The sequence below is a fragment of the Vitis riparia genome, chromosome 11 (genome assembly GCF_004353265.1).
Source record: "Vitis riparia cultivar Riparia Gloire de Montpellier isolate 1030 chromosome 11, EGFV_Vit.rip_1.0, whole genome shotgun sequence".
In the NCBI taxonomy this organism is placed as follows: domain Eukaryota; kingdom Viridiplantae; phylum Streptophyta; class Magnoliopsida; order Vitales; family Vitaceae; genus Vitis; species Vitis riparia.
In genome coordinates, this window is record NC_048441.1 from 10,197,142 (window position 1) to 10,215,059 (window position 17,918).

Genomic DNA, 17,918 nt, shown 5'->3' on the forward strand with positions numbered 1-17,918 from the left:
CATTGATGAAATCGATTTTTGGATAGTTGACAAGGATCAACCAGTAGAGTTAGATGTTGAAGAATTGGAAAATCTTCTATATGAAGAAGGGTCAATTCCAATAAATGAAGTGGAAGGTTCAAGTTCTCACATTGGTTAGTAGAATATTTAAACGTATAAAAGTTCAATAATTATTATTTTTTTTTCAAAAATGATTTCTTGTTAATATATATTCAATATTTTTATAGATGATGAGGATGGTGGTGGCGTGGCTGTAGAAGGGCTTAATGTATAGAACTTTGGTTTTCCAGATGCTCATTTTCAATCTTTATATTCCAATTTCCAAAATGAATGAAGACATGAATTTTATATTTATTAGAATGCAAAAATCTTCATGAATATGCAAACATTGACATGTTATATTTTGAGTAACTATTTAAGTGTTGTGGTTGAGATTTGTATTATCTATTATAGATAATGTGTTAAGTTAACAACTCTTTGATAATTTGGTCATTGTAGGATAACAATGGTTTGATTATTTGATCAATATTGGGTTTATTGACATTATGAATGTATAACATCTTATATTGTGTTATAGATATTATATATGATGATTGATGACTTCTACAGGTAAAAAAATTTGTAAAAAAACTCAACAAACAAAGTAAATGCTGTCAAAATTTAGATAGAATTTATTATTATTTTTTAATTTTAATAATATATAAAATATATATTTATGATGTCACCGGTTCAACTGCCAATCCGACCAATAAACCGTGAACCGATAACTTTTCCAGTTCAATGACCGATTCGACTCTAAAAACATTGGTTATAACCCTAATATCCTACTTTTTTTGGGCTTGCATGTGAGTCAATAAAGTCTAATAAATAGGGGAAATAACTATTTAATTAGGTTCAAAGTCATGGTCTATTCTAAGCTTTTATACTTTACTAAGCTATAAATTTGACACACACACACACACATAGAGACACATGTATATATATTGTAAGTTGTTATATAATACTGAACCAATAATTTATATCAAGCTAATTTAGGCTAAAGCCTTAATACAAACAATGGGTGGGCTAAGATGCCTTGTTCATCTCTATGAAGTGTCTTGCACAAATAATTATCCTTAGATGCTTTAATACATGGAATGATTGTTTGTGAGGGTTAAGAAAGAGTTGTTCCTAGGAATCAAAGATGCTGAAAAGGAATAACTATTTTTATTCATACATTTAGTATTTTTGGAGCCAAAGAAACTGTGTTGCTCAAGGCATAGAATTTTAGAATCATTAGTAGCTATTAACTCTAGGCTCCTCTTATTGTTGTGATTTGAGCTCCAATTAGGTGTTAGTCAGATTCTAGATAACATTCATTCTCCTTTGTTAACCATCTTATTTAAATAAATAAAAAATTTTAAAAAATGAAAAAAATGATTAAGATAATACCTAGGTATAGATATATACTTATGTTCTAATTGGATATGGTATTATCTAGTAACCAAATGTTAAATTATGTCAATATCCATTATGGCTCTGTACATGAGAACCCATTCAATTTAGTATCCTATCAAGAAAAATATATGCAATTCAACTACTAGCATGATTTTCTCCTTATAGGATCTTATAACATTATTTTCCTTATTGATATGAGTATGATTTCTCTAAGAAATCAATGTCTAATTTTTCTTTGTATGACTTTTTTGTGTTTTTTGTTTAAAGAAATATATATATATATATATATATATATATATTGAAAAATCAAAGTCAAGTAAAGTAACACCTAGAGGGAGGGTGAATGAGTGTAATTTAAATTTTTTTAAATAAATATTTATATGTTATACTCAAATTTTCCTTATGAGGCGTTAGGGATAATCAACTCTTTCAACAATATGTAATATAAGAAAGATAATAAAGATATGAAATGAGGCACAATGATTTTTACATAGAAACCCCCCACACTAACTATGGAAATAAAAAACTATGAGGTCTGAGATCATCAATCTAAGTCCACTATATGAGATCAAGTTACATAGATTTGTCTAGCCATTTTACCTTAAAGACATAATCTCTAGTACCTACAACTTGATCCACATCCAAGACACAATAATCTCTTATTTCTATATGAATACACTTTAGCCTCGCTGAAGGGATGAAGGTCTTCAACCCAAGATTTAGTGCTTGAATCCTTCGAATGAGAGATCAAGGATGGTGTGGTTCGTTAGTCTTTCTCCTCAATGAAACCCTCTTTAAATTTTTAAGATCTCTTATCCTAGAAGGGTTATAATGAGGTATTTATAGGCAAATATGTTGAAGAGGTTTTATATCATAAAGTTTCTAAATAAAATTTCTGCAAAATTCTCAAGAATATTCTCCCAAATCCCTGTAGAAAAGGCATGAGCATTTGATCAAACTTAACTATTGCTTAAGTGCCTTAAGCGCTTAAGCTGTGCTAAGTGCTTGGGCATTACTATCCACTTGAGCGACCCTTACTTCTATAAAATATCAAAAATTTATTTTTAGAAGATGTATCATTCCTCTTTGTACCTCTTAAAATACTAACTTTGCCACAAGCCAAACCCTTTAGGCATACTATGACTGCTTGGTTGGACGAACTGTAACTCTTGATCTTTAGTGGAGAGTAAGTCACTATCTAAAAGGACGTCTATGGCTAAACATAAATTGGAACAAAATTGCCAACATACAAACAAGACTCAATGTCCTAACATATATATATATATATATATATATAATATTTTTATTCTTTTCCTTTTGATATGGTATCAAAGTTTTAGGTCTTGTTCTAGTTGATTTACTTTTCTTTGTGGCTTCCTTAGTTGAAACTATAGCAAGCCCAAGCTGGTAGTTCGTAAAGTCAAGTTTTAGATGGTTTCTCAAACCCTTTTATGTTCTATGTCTTCGATAACTCCATTAATGTTCTTGTATCTCTACCACTTAATGGAAATAATTACAATACTTGGTATTGATCAATGCATATGGCTCTATAGGCAAAAAAAAAATTGGGTTTTATGGGTCAATTCCTAAGCCATATAAAAAAAATCAAATTTAAGTATCAATAATGGATTGTGTCAATGACATGGTTATATCTCATGGTTTATTCACTCGATTGCACTAAAAGGTATGATTAACATCATTTACATCGATATTATTGAAGCAATTTGGAAGGAGTTGGAAGAGAGTTTTTCAAAATTGAATAATGCCATTGATATCAAATAGTGTACAAAAAAGATCTATCAGTCACTATGTATCATATAAGCTTGAAAATTTTGTGGAATGAATTGGATCATGTCTTCATATTGGATTGCTTTCTATGGCTATTATAGATCTACTCCATCAAGATTGAGCAATGTAATTTTTTTAGGGACTTCATGAGAGTTATTTTGCATTTAGAGCTAGATTTTATTAAGGAAACATTTTCCACATATTTATAAGAGTTATTAATTACTTTTGCAAGAATAGAAGCAAAGGAAGCTCTCAACTTTTACACACTCAACTTTAACACAAACTTTGTTTAAACTGTTAGTTTAATTCTTTGAACAAGGATGCAGGGAAAGTTTTTAAAAGATTTATCATATGTGAAGAAAAAAACTAGATTTTTACATATGGTTATTTTTTTTCTAAATGTGAATGCTTCAACATCCTTTATCCTTCCACCTATGATTCTACCAAGCTTGATTGTGTGAGCGCTATCTAGAATTGGATGAGGAGAGAAAAAAAGGGTATTGAATTTATAGAATAAATTTGAAAATTCTCTCCAAAAGGATCTTTACAACCCTAAAACATTAAGTTCTTTATGTAGAGATTAGCCTTGAAAGAAAAATAAATAAATAAAATACCCTTAGGGTCTTGAATTCACCCATTAATTTCAGCATCCATTTTTCTTCGAAATGCACCTTAGACCACAAGACATACCCACCTCTCATCTACTGCTCCTTCAAAAAATGCACAAACTATTGGATAGTTTGAGTTGAGACCATTAGGATCTAAAAGTGTGTGGCTCCCATGGAATTAATCACACATAATTCCACAAAATCAATTATTCTTTCCATCAAATTAATTCCACAAACTTCACTACTTTAGGCAAATTAATTAAATGAAGTCAAATTTAAAATAAAATAAAATAAAAACTTGTCCCATGACCTACTATTTCCTTGCACTTGTTCCGCATGATTGATATCTATAATTTAATTAGAATTAAGCTATCATCCAATTAAATTATATTGAGAGTTACAGATCCAACTTTGCTATCATAACTAGTATTATAATACCCTAAAAGGATATTAATATCAATTCCAACTTAATGAAATTACCATGACAAAGATTTAACTTTTATTATACAATTTAGGATTTCTCAAAAAGATATTACTATCCCATTGGAATATCATAGTGCCCATCTTGAGTATAATCTCACTACATGCTTAATCAAGTAATCACCTAATATCTAGAGCATATATATAACCACAAAAGGTCGTGACTCAAAGTGATTACCAATTCAAGCTAATATTAGCTTGAAAATCACCAAGGATTAAGAATTCATGCAAGATAGTAGCTTGGAGATTTAATATTTCAACGTGATAGCATAAGACACATTGTCTCCATAAGTCTATTTTAATACACATTCACATTAGCACATCCACCTCAAAGTTCCACTATAATGACTAAGACAAATCATCCCACTAATATTTAGGGGGGTGATATCCCACAATAACTACTGAGTCGCCCAAATTCATGAACTATTGTGAACACACTTACCAAACTACAACGATCCCATTATTGTGTCCTTCGTATATTCGCTTACAACTATGCTTTGTACAATGTGGTTGATTAGACCAAGTATTCATAATAGCAATATAAACGAAACACATCATGACCAGAATTTAATAATTAAGGGTTAATTTAAGTTTGTTTAATTCATTTATTAAGATTAATGGCTTGGTTAGTAAATTGCTTAGTTAATAAATTAAAGAAGTTGGTTAGTTTGTTAACAAGTTTATCAAACTAATTGAAAGATAATTAAGAGTAAGTAGTTTTTTCTGTAAAACTTTTCCTAATAGTAGTAAGCTGACAACTTAGTGAACTGCTTGTTTGAGTAGGTGACTGAAAATTCAATGGTTAGTGACTAATTGCTTAAATGAAATAAAGCCATTTGTCACCTTAAAATTGAATTAAAAAGGGGTTGAACCATGTGTGAGAAACCAAGTAATTGTGAGACACTTAGAATGTTTCAAAATTGGACATCTAACAGTAACTTCTTGAGGATAATTGGCTGCTAGCTTTAATCTCCATATTCTAAATAAAAATTTTATTAAATTAATTTCATTCTTATAATTTTGATTTTGAAGTTAAGATAGAGTACAAAAGGAAGGTTTAATAACAAACCCTTCTCTGTAGATAACCTTCATGAAAAATTTTAAATATTTATACTACTAAATGATTGTTAAAAAAATAGTCATTACACTTCCGTAGAAGAAAAGACGGTAATATTTGTTTAGAACTTTAATCATAACCATTCCTTTCTACAAAACGTATAATTCTTTAAATATTTTCAAATAAAAGTAAACTTGATTTTAAATGAATAAACTCCCATTGTGCATTTTTTTCTCAATAAAGACATTCAAGCACACTCTTTCCAAGATAATTAATATATAATAATAAATGAGAAATGTTTTTATGGTGTTCCAAACATATATAGTTAATATCTTGTAGCACGAGTTGGTGGGGATAGTAGGGATGCAATAATAATGAGTGACCACATGGGATGGATGGAACTGTGGGTTTACTTGGATAGATGAAGACTTATTTAGAGTGATTTTCATTATCAACTTATTTATAGACTTAATAATCAAGCAATTCTTAATGAATCAAAGCTTCACCGAAAGCTACTTCATAACACTTGGTTTATAAAGCAGATTGTAAAACCTTTTTGTGCAAACTATACTTGAATGAAATAAGAAAACACAAATCCCAGACAAAATGAAAAATAAAATCCAACGCACACATAATGCTTGATAACAAATATACACATAATAGATGGAGGAGTGAAAACCCTCAGCTACTTTCACCTCCATGACCTAGCAGTTCACCCAAAGTAATCATGGAGAAAGGCTTTGACAATGGTGGACACTGTCTTGAGAGTGTCTGACAAACTTGTCGCATGGTTGGTCGAGATTGGGGATTAGCATGCAAACATGCAAATGCTAGCTTCACTGCAACCACTACTTCCTCAGCCACTTGGTTCACAGGAGGAGCGAGACGCTGGTCTATCTCTTCATTCAACAGTAAATGATAGACAGTTGATGGTGATGAGGATGATGAAGACTGATAAGGATATACAATCAAGTTGAGAAAGTCAAGGGAGAAAATCAAGGGATTTCCACGTTTGAATATCTGCGGTTATACCATTTATTTAGATAGTTACTCAATTTGTTTTGTTTCCTATTTCTTTGTAATCAGTTTCCTATTTTCGTGCTCATGCAATCTGTATATATGCTAACCATATCAATGAGAATCATAAGCTATAATTCTTCAATCTCTCTCTTCCAAAAATCCTTTATGGTATCAGAGCAAAGGTTTGCTATTTAATTTTTTTTTTTTCCCCAGCCACGTTCTTCAATCTTCAGCAAGCCTTTCATCCTCCTCATTCCAATGGCTATTGAGAATACTCAAATCATCATCCCTAATGCCCAGGAACCCACAAAACCACTAACCATGATTACTATCCATAACTCCATTAAACTCACACCCACCAACTATCTTTCTTGGAAAACCCAAATGGAAGCCATTCTTATCGGCTATGATCTACAACAATTCATTGATGGATCCCACCCTGCTCCTCCGACCACCATCACCACCAATAATGTTGTCTCTACTAACCCTGCATACCGAACATGGCTACGTCAAGACAAACTATTATTTGGAGCCCTCATCGGCACTCTCTCACCTACTCTAGTGCCTCTCATCACCCAATCAAAAACCTCTTATGAAGCCTGGCAAATATTGGCCAACACCTATGCTCGCCCATCTCGTGGCCATATCAAGCAACTCAAAGACCATCTTAAAAACATCACCAAAGGTTCTCAGTCCATTACAGACTACATGCAGTCCATTAAAACCCGGGCCGATGAACTTGCTGCTCTTGGTAAGCCTCTTGACCAAGAAGATCTGATTGAAAAAGTACTTGAAGGCCTTGATGAAAATTATCAGTCCATCATTGATGCTGTCAACGGTCGTGATTCCACCATCTCTTTTGATGAACTCCATGAAAAACTCATCAACAAAGAATTGTCTCTCCGCAATAAGATAAGCCCCTCACCCCTACCGGCATCTGCTCATGCCACCAATGTTCGCTCCACTCCATGGTCTGTCACCAATCGCACTTCTCGGCTACCTGGGTCCACATCCACATCCACACCCACTCAAGGTATCATAAGAAATTTTCCCACCAACACCCGCGACAACCGTTCTCCTGCTCGTCCATTCCTTGGTCGCTGCCAATGGTACAGTACTCAAGGTCATGTAGTCTCCCGCTGTCCTTTTTTTCGACAACAGTTTCCGCAGGTGCAACCACCTCCTCGTCCCGGCAATTCATCACAATCTCGACCACCAGCTCCTTGGCAAGCTCAAGCACATGTTGCAACCACCATTCCCCCCAACACCACATGGCTACTTGATAGTGGAGCCTCACATCATGTCACCACTGACCTACACAATCTTGCTCTCCACAGTCCTTTTGATGGCACATATGAAATTATGATCGGCGATGGCTCTGGTCTCCCCATATCTCACACTGGTTCCACCTCTCTTACTACTCCCTCTCACTCCTTTACTCTATCTAATGTTTTATGTGTTCCCACCATGAAACGTAATCTTATTTCTATTTCTCAATTTTGCAAGTCTAACAATACTTCCATTGAGTTCTTACCCTCTTCTTTTCTTGTGAAGGATCTTCGCACGGGGGCAATCCTTTTGCAGGGTCGAACTAAGGATGGTGTGTATGAATGACCACTCTCCACTACCCAGTCACGTCCTTTAATTGCGTTTTCTAGTGTCAAGACCACTTTGTCTGAGTGGCATCATAGGCTAGGTCCTCCTTCTTTGTCAATCTTCAAAAATATTATGTCTTCGTTTCATTTAGATGTCTCTCGTCCGTCCAATTTCAATTTTAATTGTAATTCGTGTCAATGCAATAAAAGTCATAAATTACCATTTTCTACTTCTACTCTCTCTACCTCTTCCCCTCTTGAAGTTATATTTACTGATATATGGACATCACCAGTCTACTCTACTGATAACTTCAAATACTATATCATCTTTGTCGACCATTTTACAAAATATATCTGGCTTTATCCCCTCAAACGCAAATCCGACACGCATGATGTCTTTGTGCGCTTTAAGGCCCTAGTCGAAAAATTCTTTAACCGTCCAATTATAACTCTCTACTCTGACAATGGGGGGGAATATCAAGCTCTCTCATCATTCTTAACAATCAACGGAGTCTCACATCTTACTTCTCCACCTCACACTCCTGAACACAATGGGTACTCTGAACGTCGTCATCGTCACATTGTCGAAACGGGTCTTTCTCTACTTACCCATGCATCCATGCCTCTATCATATTGGCCTTTTGCCTTTTCTACTGCCGTCTACCTCATCAATCGTCTTCCTACACCAACTCTAAACCACCTCTCACCATATTTCAAACTCTTTGGCACATTCCCTAACTACTCCAAACTTCGAAGCTTTGGATGTCTCTGCTATCCTTGGCTTCGCTCATACACATCCCACAAACTCGAGTCTCGTTACTCCCCTTGCGTCTTTGTCGGGTACTCTCCCACTCAAAGTGCCTATCTATGTCTTGACACATCCACCGCTCGTCTATACACTTCCCGTCATGTCCGCTTTGTTGAGTCAATCTTTCCCTTTGTCACTTCTCATACTTCTCTTCCTCGCGCCACTTCATCCACCATCTCTGAATGGTGCTCTATGACTTTACCAGTCGTGGCCACACCATCCGTGAATGTCGGCTCTGCTTCCCCATCAAGTCTGCCCACTCCTACCGCCCCAAGTCAATCCCAAGACCCAAGCCAAAATAATACCACCTGTGCCACACCTACACCAGAGCCCGATAGCCATTCCAGTGCGCCCGTACCAGAAACCAAGTGCGACTGTGCCAATAACCCACCCCTCCCGCCTACTCAAAATGACCCTAATCAACCACCCGACCTCTCACCCTCACCTCATGTCATAGTCACTCGCTCTAAACACAACATCCATAAACCAATTCAAAAGCTTAACCTCACAGCCCAACTCCAACAACCTACCCTTGAACCCACCACTGTTACCCAAGCCCTCAAGGACCCTAAGTGGCGACAAGCTATGTCTGCAGAGTTTGATGCTTTACTACGTAATAGGACATGGGACCTAGTGCCATCTCATCCCACTCAAAATTTGGTTGGTTGTAAGTGGATCTTTCGCACTAAATATTTACCTAATGGCTCCATAGACAGGTATAAAGCTCGATTGGTTGCTAAAGGCTTCCACCAACGCCCTGGTGTTGACTACTCTGAAACCTTCAGTCCAGTCATCAAACCTACCACTGTCCGCTTTGTTCTCAGCCTTGCGGTCAGCCAGGGTTGGTCACTAAGACAACTTGATGTCAACAATGCCTTTCTTCAGGGCACTCTCACTGAGGATGTGTTTATGTCTCAACCACCGGGCTTCATTGATCGCGATCATCCTCATCATGTCTGCAAGCTACGCAAGGCTATCTATGGCCTTAAACAAGCCCCACGTGCCTGGTATCATGAGTTGCGCCAATTTCTTCTCCAATTTGGCTTCATCAATTCCATTGCCGATACCTCCTTGTTCATCTTCAATAACCATGGCACCATTCTTTATCTTTTAGTCTATGTCGACGATATCATTATCATTGGGAATAATGTTGAAGCAGCGCAGACTTTCATTCAACAACTTTCTCAGCGCTTTTCTCTCAAGGACCTTGGCCCCCTGACATACTTCCTTGGAGTGGAAGTTACCTCCCACACCAATGGTCTTTTCCTCAGTCAACGCAAATACATTGCCGATCTACTTAACAAAACTCACATGACTGAAGCCAAGCCTGCTCCTACACCACTAGCAACTAGTCCGATTCTCACTTTACAATCAGGAACCCCACTATCTGACCCGACCGAGTATCGAACAGTGGTTGGTAGCCTCCAGTATCTCTCCCTCACTCGGCCGGACATTGCCTATACGGTGAACAAACTCTCTCAGTTTATGCATCAATCGACAAGTGACCACTGGAATGCAGTTAAGCGTCTGCTGCGGTATCTCTGTGGAACCTTAGACCACGGCATCACACTTCGTCGGACCTCCCCACTAGCACTTCATGCCTTTTCTGACTCTGATTGGGCAGGTAACAAAGATGATTTCACCTCCACCAGTGCATACATAATCTATTTGGGTCACAATCCTATTTCTTGGAGCTCTAAGAAACAGCGAACTGTGGCTCGCTCTTCCACTGAAGCTGAATACCGATCGGTGGCCTCTACTGCTGCTGAAATTCGTTGGATTTGCTCTCTCCTCACCGAACTCAGTGTCACTCTTCCCCAACAACCAGTTATTTATTGTGATAATGTTGGTGCAACAAATCTCTGTTCCAATCCGGTCTTTCACTCGCGCATGAAACATGTTGCCCTCGACTATTACTTTATCCGAGAACAAGTTCAAAATGGTTTGCTACGAGTGTCACACATCTCTACCTCTGATCAACTCGCCGATGCTCTTACCAAACCTCTTGCTCGTCCTCAGTTTGACTCACTCAAGGCCAAGATTGGACTTGCTCCACGGCCGTCCATCTTGCGGGGGCATGATAAGGATATACAATCAAGTTGAGAAAGTCAAGGGAGAAAATCAAGGGATTTCCACGTTTGAATATCTGCGGTTATACCATTTATTTAGATAGTTACTCAATTTGTTTTGTTTCCTATTTCTTTGTAATCAGTTTCCTATTTTCGTGCTCATGCAATCTGTATATATGCTAACCATATCAATGAGAATCATAAGCCATAATTCTTCAATCTCTCTCTTCCAAAAATCCTTTAACGCTGATGATAAGAGTGATGAAATGAGTTCCCTAGGATGCTTTCCAAAAATAACTTCCAATGTTACCACTCCGAAGCTGTAAACATCTGTTTTATTATCCACCTTTGACACGTAAGCAAGTTCTGCAATTAAGAAAGATTTTATCATATGCTCTTTTATGCTAAATAATTATAAAAGTTGTGTTATTAATTCTACCATGCATCTATTGGAATTTCACATCACCATAAGTTTATAGCCCTAAAAAATAGGTAATATTTAATATTATACTCTAAACAAACAAGTAATGTAGAAAACAATTAAGAAACTTGTACCGAGAGAAATAGAATATTAAAAAGCTAGCTATTAAACATGAAAATTGCAAAGAAAGAAATTAGCATGTTCATCCTAATTTTTGAGCAAAAGGACAACTTGTACGACTTCACAAAAAATTTGAGGTATTAAAGGTTGAGTATATTGTTCCACCCAATGCGATAAATAACACACTAAGAAATATGTATGGATGTAGTTCAGAGATAAGCAAGACAAGAAGAAAAATCACCTGGAGAAATATAACCAAAAGTTCCTGCAAATGACGTCCAATTATATGAGTCTGACTTCAGAATTCGAGCTGTTCCGAAGTCGGATACATGAGCTTTACATTCTGAATCTAACAAAACATTGTTGCTCGATATGTCTCGGTGAACTAAAGGAGGGGAGCAATCATGGTGCATATAAGATAAAGCTTCAGCCATGCCTTTAACAACATTTAGCCTCAGAACCCAATCAAACTCTATTGCTTCTTCCTTGTTGTTTAGAATGTTTCTCAAACTTCCCTTTTCCATGAACTCATAAACCAAAAATGAGTTTTCTGAACATGAACAAAATCCATAAAGCTTGACAATGTTGCGATGCCGAATGTTTGCTAAAGCTTGAATCTCACTTTTGAAAGATTTCAGATCAACCATCTCTCCATCTTGTGTTGAGTGAAGTTTTTTCACAGCAACAATTCGACCTGTTGGCAACTCGGCCTTGTAAACAGTTCCATATCCTCCAGTGCCAATACAATTTTTGGAGTTGAAATCTTCAGTCCCCTCAATGATGTGTTCATATGACATTTCCCCATCATGACCCCATATTGCAAATAGATCTTCAGTTGGTGCTTCTCTAGAATTGATTTTTCTACTCCTTATTCTTCCATAAAGAAAATAAATCCCACAAGAAATAAATGAAAGCAACAAAATGCTCAAAATAAGGAGTATAATCAAAATAAATAATATGTTCCCCTTCTTTCTACTGGTGTTGCATGCCTCAAGACCAGTGATGTTACCGCACAAACCTTTGTTATTTCTTAATGCCTCAAACGAAGCATTTTGAAAGGCTTTAAGGTTGGGTAGAGGACCTTCCAACTGATTATAAGATATATCTATGGATGTCAGGCCTTGCAAATGATCAAAAGTGAGCGGGATGGTACCCGAGAGGTTGTTATGGGAGAGATTCAACGTTTCCAAGCTTTGTAGTTGTCCGAGCTGTTGTGGTAGCTCTCCTGTCAGCCTATTTTGACAAAGGTCAAGACTCTCAAGATTGATCACATTCCCAATCTCAACAGGAATGCTTTCCCCAAACTTATTCTTGCTCAAATTCAAAGACAACAATTTACCAAAGTTTCGGACTTGTTGGGGAATTGGACCACTTAAATGGTTTGATGCCAAGTCAAGATGTGCGAGATTGGACAAATTTCCTAATTCCAAAGGAATGCTACCTGAAAGATTGTTGTTTCCTAGCACCAATTTGAACAATGACTTCAACATACCTAATTCTTTTGGTATCTCCCCAACAAGATGATTTGAAGAGAGGTCAAGTTGTTCTAGTTTGGTTGCCTCCCTAAGCTGATGTGGTATCATACCATAAATATTGTTATTGGAGATTTTCAGGCTTGTCAAGCTCTTGCACTGGCCCCATTTATGTGAAAGCTCACCATACAAGTTGTTGTAGCTTAAATCAATATAACGTAAATTTGGGTATATACCGAAATCTTCTGTTATATTTCCTGCAAGTTGGTTTCTTTCAAGCCTAACTCTGAACAAGCTAGTGCAGTTTCTCAAGCTCTTTGGGAGAGATCCAATGAGACTGTTTCCTTCAGCTGTAAAATTTTCAAGTACTCCACCGAGACATATCTCCTGTGGTAGTTGGCCCATCAAATTATTCTCAGCTAACTGTAAAGATTTCAAATGTGTGAGGTGTCTCATTTCCAAAGGAATGGAGCCATTGATTTTGTTATACATAAAACTCAAGCTAGCTAAGTTCCTCAAGTTTCCAATGGAAGACGGGATGGGACCACTAAGATTGTTAAATGACAAGTCAAGATCATTAAGAGATCTCAACAATCCAATTTCATGAGGGATGGAACCAGAAAACTTGTTTTCAAAAAGATACAAAGTGGTTAAATTCCTCAAGTTTCCTATGGAAGGTGGGATAGGACCACTGAGATTGTTATTTGACAAGTCAAGATCATTAAGAGATCTCAACAATCCAATTTCATGAGGGATGGAACCAGAAAGCTTGTTTTCATAAAGATACAAAGTGGTTAAATTCCTCAAGTTTCCTATGGAAGGTGGGATAGGACCATTGAGATTGTTATTTGACAACCCAAGATCATTAAGAGATCTCAACAATCCAATTTCATGAGGGATGGAACCAGAAAGCTTGTTTTCATAAAGATACAAAGTGGTTAAATTCCTCAAGTTTCCTATGGAATGCGGGATGGAACCATTGAGATTGTTAGTATAGAACACAATATCATTAAGAGATCTCAACAATCCAATTTCATGAGGGATGGAACCAGAAAGCTTGTTTTTCTGAATATACAAAGTGGTTAAATTCCTCAAGTTTCCTATGGAAGGTGGGATGAGACCACTGAGATTGTTATTTGACAACTCAAGATCATTAAGAGATCTCAACAATCCAATTTCATGAGGGATGGAACCAGAAAGCTTGTTTTTCATGAAGATACAAAGTGGTTAAATTCCTCAAGTTTCCTATGGAAGATGGGATAGGACCATTGAGACTGTTAGTTGACAACTCAAGATCATTAAGAGATCTCAACAATCCAATTTTATGAGGGATGGAACCAGAAAGCTTGTTTTTATGAAGATACAAAGTGGTTAGATTCCTCAAGTTTCCTATGGAAGGTGGGATGAGACCACTGAGATTGTTATTTGACAACTCAAGATCATTAAGAGATCTCAACAATCCAATTTCATGAGGAATGGAACCAGAAAGCTTGTTTTCATAAAGATACAAAGTGGTTAAGTTCCTCAAGTTTCCTATGGAATGCGGGATAGGACCACTGAGACTGTTAGTTGACAACCCAAGATTATTAAGAAATCTCAACAATCCAATTTGATGAGGGATGAAACCAGAAAGCTTGTTTTTATGAAGATACAAAGTGGTTAGATTCCTCAAGTTTTCTATGGAAGGTGGGATGAGACCACTGAGATTGTTATTTGACAAGTCAAGATCATTAAGAGATCTCAACAATCCAATTTCATGAGGGATGGAACCAGAAAGCTTGTTTTCATGAAGATACAAAGTGGTTAAATTCCTCAAGTTTCCTATGGAAGATGGGATAGGACCACTGAGACTGTTAGTTGACAACTCAAGATCATTAAGAGATCTCAACAATCCAATTTCATGAGGGATGGAACCAGCAAGCTTGTTTTCATAAAGATACAAAGTGGTTAAATTCCTCAAGTTTCCTATGGAAGGCGGGATAGGACCACTGAGACTGTTAGTTGACAACCCAAGATTATTAAGAGATCTCAACAATCCAATTTGATGAGGGATGGAACCAAAAAGCTTGTTTTTATGAAGATACAAAGTGGTTAGATTCCTCAAGTTTCCTATGGAAGGTGGGATGAGACCACTGAGATTGTTATTTGACAAGTCAAGATCATTAAGAGATCTCAACAATCCAATTTCATAAGGGATGGAACCAGAAAGCTTGTTTTCATGAAGATACAAAGTGGTTAAATTCCTCAAGTTTCCTATGGAAGATGGGATAGGACCACTGAGACTGTTAGTTGACAACTCAAGATCATTAAGAGATCTCAACAATCCAATTTCATGAGGGATGGAACCAGAAAGCCTGTTTTCATAAAGATACAAAGTGGTTAAATTCCTCAAGTTTCCTATGGAAGGCGAGATAGGACCACTGAGACTGTTAGTTGACAACTCAAGATCATTAAGAGATCTCAACAATCCAATTTGATTAGGGATGGAACCAGAAAGCTTGTTTTTATGAAGATACAAAGTGGTTAGATTCCTCAAGTTTCCTATGGATGGTGGGATGAGACCACTGAGATTGTTATTTGACAACTCAAGATCATTAAGAGATCTCAACAATCCAATTTCATGAGGGATGGAACCAGAAAGCTTGTTTTCATAAAGATACAAAGTGGTTAAATTCCTCAAGTTTCCTATGGAAGGTGGGATAGGACCACTGAGACTGTTAGTTGACAACCCAAGATCATTAAGAGATCTCAACAATCCAATTTCATGAGGGATGGAACCAGAAAGCTTGTTTTCATAAAGATACAAAGTGGTTAAATTCCTCAAGTTTCCTATTGTAGGAGGGATTGAACCTCTTAGATGGTTGGAAGCCAATGTAAGAGAGATAAGAGATGTTAACAATCCAACTTGGTGAGGTATGAGACCAGTGAAATAATTGGAACCCAATTCAAGGATGGTGATCATTTTGGAAAGATTACCAATATGGATTGGAATTGTTCCATAGAAGGAGTTGTTACTAAGATCAAGAGTGAGGAGATTGGGGAGTGATAAGAAATTGAGATTGTGGAGTGTACCTTTTAGGCCACAATTCTGGAGGTTTAAGCTGAAGACACTTCCTGACTTGTGGCAAGTAACTCCAAACCAATGATTGCACCGGGAAGCTGCAGACCAAGAAGAGAGGAAAGATTGTGATTGAATATGAAGGCTGGATTTCCACGTTAAAAGAGCGAGTGTTTCTTTTCCTTGTTGTATAATCAAAGGAGAAGTGGTGGGAGTAGAAGTAGATGTAGAAGAGACCTTGAATGATGGTGACGATGAATGAAAAGGGAAATTCAAAATGATGAAGCAAAGAATGATGATGAGGCGATGGAGTGAGGAATAGGATGAAGGATATTGAAGGGCCATTGTTTGGATGGACAGACATGAAGGATATTCAACACTTATTTATAAACTCAAATATGCATCCAATATTTCCATTAGCTACTATACCTTACTTTAATTTGAGAGCATCATACTATGTTATAAAACTATTAATATGTAAAAAAATTTAGTTCACTTTATATAATAAATATTAGAAATTAGTAATTGAATTAAAATAATAATTTAACAAATTTTGGAATACTTTAGAATAGCATAATAATACAAAATAATAAAATAAATATATTATTTATAAAATATTTATTGTAATAATAAATGATGAAGTCGTAGTAATAAAATATAAGGATTACAACGGAAGCGTACTTGTCTCACCTGAAATGAGGCCATCCTCCTTTGAGGAAGGATTTTGGTGTTGCTTTGTTATGTTGTATCTAACACTTCTTTGATTTTATATATAATTAAATAAAAATATTTTAATTTGATCATTTCAATATTTAATTTTTTAAGATATGGAAAAAAAATAATGTACTTTAGTTGACAGTGATGAAAAGCTCAAAATATGTAGTTGATTAAGAAAATGGAAAATAATTTTTGTACCCCGGAAATAAATATTTCAAAGTTTGTATTGTAAAGAAAAAAAAGAAGTGTTGAATTAAAAAATAAATAATTTTAAAATATCTCTAATAAATTCAGGTTGAGTGAAAAAACAAGACAAATTATAATCTCAAGAGTGTTTTATGGGAGTGTCGAAGTTTGAAGAGTCAAAAAGGTTTGGAATAGAATATGAATTTTGCTAAAGGTGTGTCAGAGGAAGGAGGAAGGACTCAACTGCACAGGCTTCCCTGCAAAACTTTCTAAAAGACTGCAGTTAAGGAGGAGCAAGTGGGTAGCTAAGGGATTTAATGATGGGTTAGAGGAAGGACTCTAAACTGCAGGCTTCCCCGCAAAATAATGCTATTTGGAGTAAATGCTTGGAGGACTGGGTCCAACGATATGTGAATTGGGCTCCATTTATTAAATTTTAATACTAAATATCTTATAAATTAAACATAAAGAAAGGTATTGATTTATTTAAGTTTGAAAGTAACTTATCTTTACACTCAATTTTTATTTTTATTTTCAAAAGTGTTTCTTGACAAATTGTTTGAAAGAAAAGTCATTTTTTTTCTATTTTTTTATCAATTAAAAAGTTTCTTTTTCAAGCTTAAAACTTTTTTTGAAGCATTTTTGTAAGTTTGGAGACCAAATTATAAGTAAAATATTTCACCTATTTAAGTAATTTTGTATCTTTACACTTCTATCATATTATCAGAAATTAATGTTTTTAAATATTTAGAAACATGTAATAAAATTATCTTTCTAATTAATTATATGTCCTACTGAAAAAGACTTTTGCGGTCTTAAATGAAGTCAAAAAGTGGTTACGTTGCTGATTCTTATCAATAATTGTCATCCAAAAAATTTGACTAACTATATATGGGCTCCATTTTATTAAATTTTGGTACTAAATATCTTATATATATATATATATAAAAGAAAGCAACAATTTGATTCAATGTATTGATGTTGTATTATTTGTTTTAAGTTTGAAAGTAACTTGTCTTTCAAATAATTTTCTTTTATAAATGTCCGTCTTTTAATTTATTAACTTTTGTTGACAAATTGTT

The 17,918-nt window shown here is 35.6% G+C and overlaps 2 protein-coding genes across 2 annotated transcripts; both read right to left on the reverse strand.

The window, feature by feature from the left end:
• Window positions 1-5,860: 5,860 nt before the first annotated feature.
• On the reverse strand, window positions 5,861-11,316 carry LOC117924458 (MDIS1-interacting receptor like kinase 2-like). The gene is made up of 2 exons (XM_034843062.1): window positions 11,107-11,316; window positions 5,861-6,321 (listed from the first exon to the last, which is right to left on the reverse strand). Exons 1-2 carry the CDS (start codon window positions 11,251-11,253, stop codon window positions 6,052-6,054), a joined length of 417 nt encoding a protein of 138 aa, XP_034698953.1. The 5' UTR covers window positions 11,254-11,316; the 3' UTR covers window positions 5,861-6,051.
• Window positions 11,317-11,406: 90 nt separating this feature from the next.
• On the reverse strand, window positions 11,407-16,278 carry LOC117924741 (probable leucine-rich repeat receptor-like protein kinase At1g35710). Its single transcript, XM_034843460.1, is given in 4 exon segments — window positions 11,407-14,084; window positions 14,086-14,725; window positions 14,942-15,725; window positions 15,798-16,278. Coding segments are annotated over 4 exon segments (4,377 nt in total). The 3' UTR covers window positions 11,407-11,612.
• Window positions 16,279-17,918: the final 1,640 nt, after the last annotated feature.